Source organism: Corvus brachyrhynchos, unplaced genomic scaffold, assembly GCF_000691975.1.
Source record: "Corvus brachyrhynchos isolate BGI_N302 unplaced genomic scaffold, ASM69197v1 scaffold17, whole genome shotgun sequence".
Classification (NCBI taxonomy): Eukaryota; Metazoa; Chordata; class Aves; order Passeriformes; family Corvidae; genus Corvus; species Corvus brachyrhynchos.
In genome coordinates, this window is record NW_008240046.1 from 12,483,089 (window position 1) to 12,485,279 (window position 2,191).

At 42.0% G+C, this 2,191-nt stretch overlaps 1 protein-coding gene across 1 annotated transcript; it reads right to left on the bottom strand.

Annotated features, from left to right (window-relative positions):
* Nucleotides 1–2,188, bottom strand: SLC25A4 (solute carrier family 25 member 4; the record flags this gene model as incomplete). The annotated part of the gene is made up of 3 exons (XM_017744305.1): nucleotides 1–834; nucleotides 1,188–1,328; nucleotides 1,621–2,188. Coding segments are annotated over 3 exons (867 nt in total), but the record flags the coding sequence as incomplete, so codon positions are not given.
* Between the last annotated feature and the right edge of the window lie 3 nt (nucleotides 2,189–2,191).

Below are 2,191 nucleotides of genomic sequence, written 5' to 3' on the forward strand. Positions count from 1 at the left end.
TTCATTAATATATTAATTTATTTCATTTCAGTTTTAGTTCAATTGAACATCAGAGCAGACAACTTTTTCCTTTGTGACAATACAAGGAATTTTTGAAACACTGTATTTCCATATTCTACAAAATATATTTGAAAAATCAGATTATGGCTTCAAGCATATTACTGTATAATTTGTCAGGGAAGAGGCTGCAGTTAGGAATTCAGCCTGGTGCTTTAGTATGGTTATAATTTCAGATATACTTTTCACTTATATTAAAAAATAGAGCTTTAAAAGAAAACATGATTTTAATTCATGTTATGTCATCACAGTGTTGGGTAGCTAGAGACATCACTTAGTATAATAAATATTTATGACAATCTATTAACAGTTCACAATATTAGATTTTAAACTAGGTATAGACCACTTAAATATTGTCTCCAGACAAAATCTATTACCTGCAATTTGAAATATAATATATACACAGGTTCCAATATAAATGGTGGAGGAATTCTCATACAAAATGTAACTGTGATGTTGTGGACAATTTCTAAATTAATGCATCCTTATCTCTGCCAGATATGTTACTCAAATTTTATTGTTTCCCTAGGAAATATTTTGTTGTCCATTACATCACAAGTTCATATTTTTAAAAAAGTTGATTGAGAACAATTGAACTACTGCATTATGATATTAAGTTTTAGACATACTTCTTGATTTCATCATAAAGTACTAATACAAAAGCTCCGCCCATGCCTCTCAACACATTCGACCAGGCACCTTTGAAGAATGCTTTGGATCCTTCATCTTTAGCTATCTTCCTCCAGCAATCAATTGTGCCCTTATACATAATATCAGCTGTGGAAACAAACATAAAGGTTAGAAGGCTTGAAGTTATACAGCAAGTATGTTTCAATTTTTGTATCTTAAAAACAACAAGGAATAAGCAAAGTACAGCAGAGGATTTAAAATTTAGTAATCAATTAAGGAAAATTATTTCTCCATAGGAAATCAAGTAATTTCTCAGTCTTTTAGATCAACATGATAGAAATAACCACCAATGTGTTCCCCACTGGATTTTTAAGGACTCCAATGAGAAGGTTATTAATTTTCCATAAGACAAAAAAAAAAAAATACCCAGTATCTCCCAATTTATCTTGATGAAGAGAAACTTTCTGCAGCCAGAACACCACAGGAGCACTTATTCTTACCTCCCTTTCGGCCAGACTGCATCATCATCCTACGTCGCACAGTATCAAAAGGATAAGAAACCAGCCCTGCCACTGCAGTGACACTCTGGGCAATCATCCAGCTCACTATGATATGCACATTCTTTGGATCAGGCAACATACCTGTCATCAAGAACAAATGAATGGAATCAGTACAGAGGGAAAGGGCTGTGGGAAAGATGGCTGTGGAAGGAATAATCACCCACCAACCCCGGAGTCAATCCAAACCCAAGGCATCTCAGAGCAGCAAGTAGAGGGAGGCAGGAGTGCATGTCAGAAACACCTGTGCACATTCTAGCACTGCACTCAGCCGGTGCTGAGCCAAACCTTGCTTGTCCTTGTACTGCCCAGTGCACTGCGAGTGCCTTTCCTGAATGGATCTTCCCTTGCAGTCATTCCTCCATGCACTTCTTACCCTTGGCCGTGTCGTATACGCCAAAATAGGCTGCTCTGTAGATGATAATGCCCTGGACAGACACACTAAATCCTTGGTACAGGCCCCTCAAGCCATCAGACTTAAAGATCTTGACAAGGCAGTCGCCCAGGCCAGAGAACTCCCTCTCAGCGGCTCCTTTGCCCACATCAGCCGCCAGCCGGGTCCTGGCGAAATCCAGCGGGTAGACAAAGCAGAGGGAGGTGGCTCCCGCGGCACCCCCGGACGCAAGGTTCCCTGCGAAGTAGCGCCAGAACTGCTTGTGCCTGTCCACTCCGCCCAGGAAGATCTGCTTGTACTTGTCCTTGAAGGCGAAGTTAAGGGCCTGGGTGGGGAAGTACCGGATGACATTGGCCAAGTTGCCTCTCCAGAAGGAGAGAATGCCCTGCTCCTTGGGGATGCGGACTATGCAGTCCACGATGCCCTTGTACTGCTTATCGGCCGTGATCTGTTTGCTGGCATGCTGGACCTGCAGGGAGGAGAAGGAGGAAGGGAAGGTGAGAGAGGGGCACCGCAGGGGTGACCCCACACACTGAAGGGCACCGACGGGGTC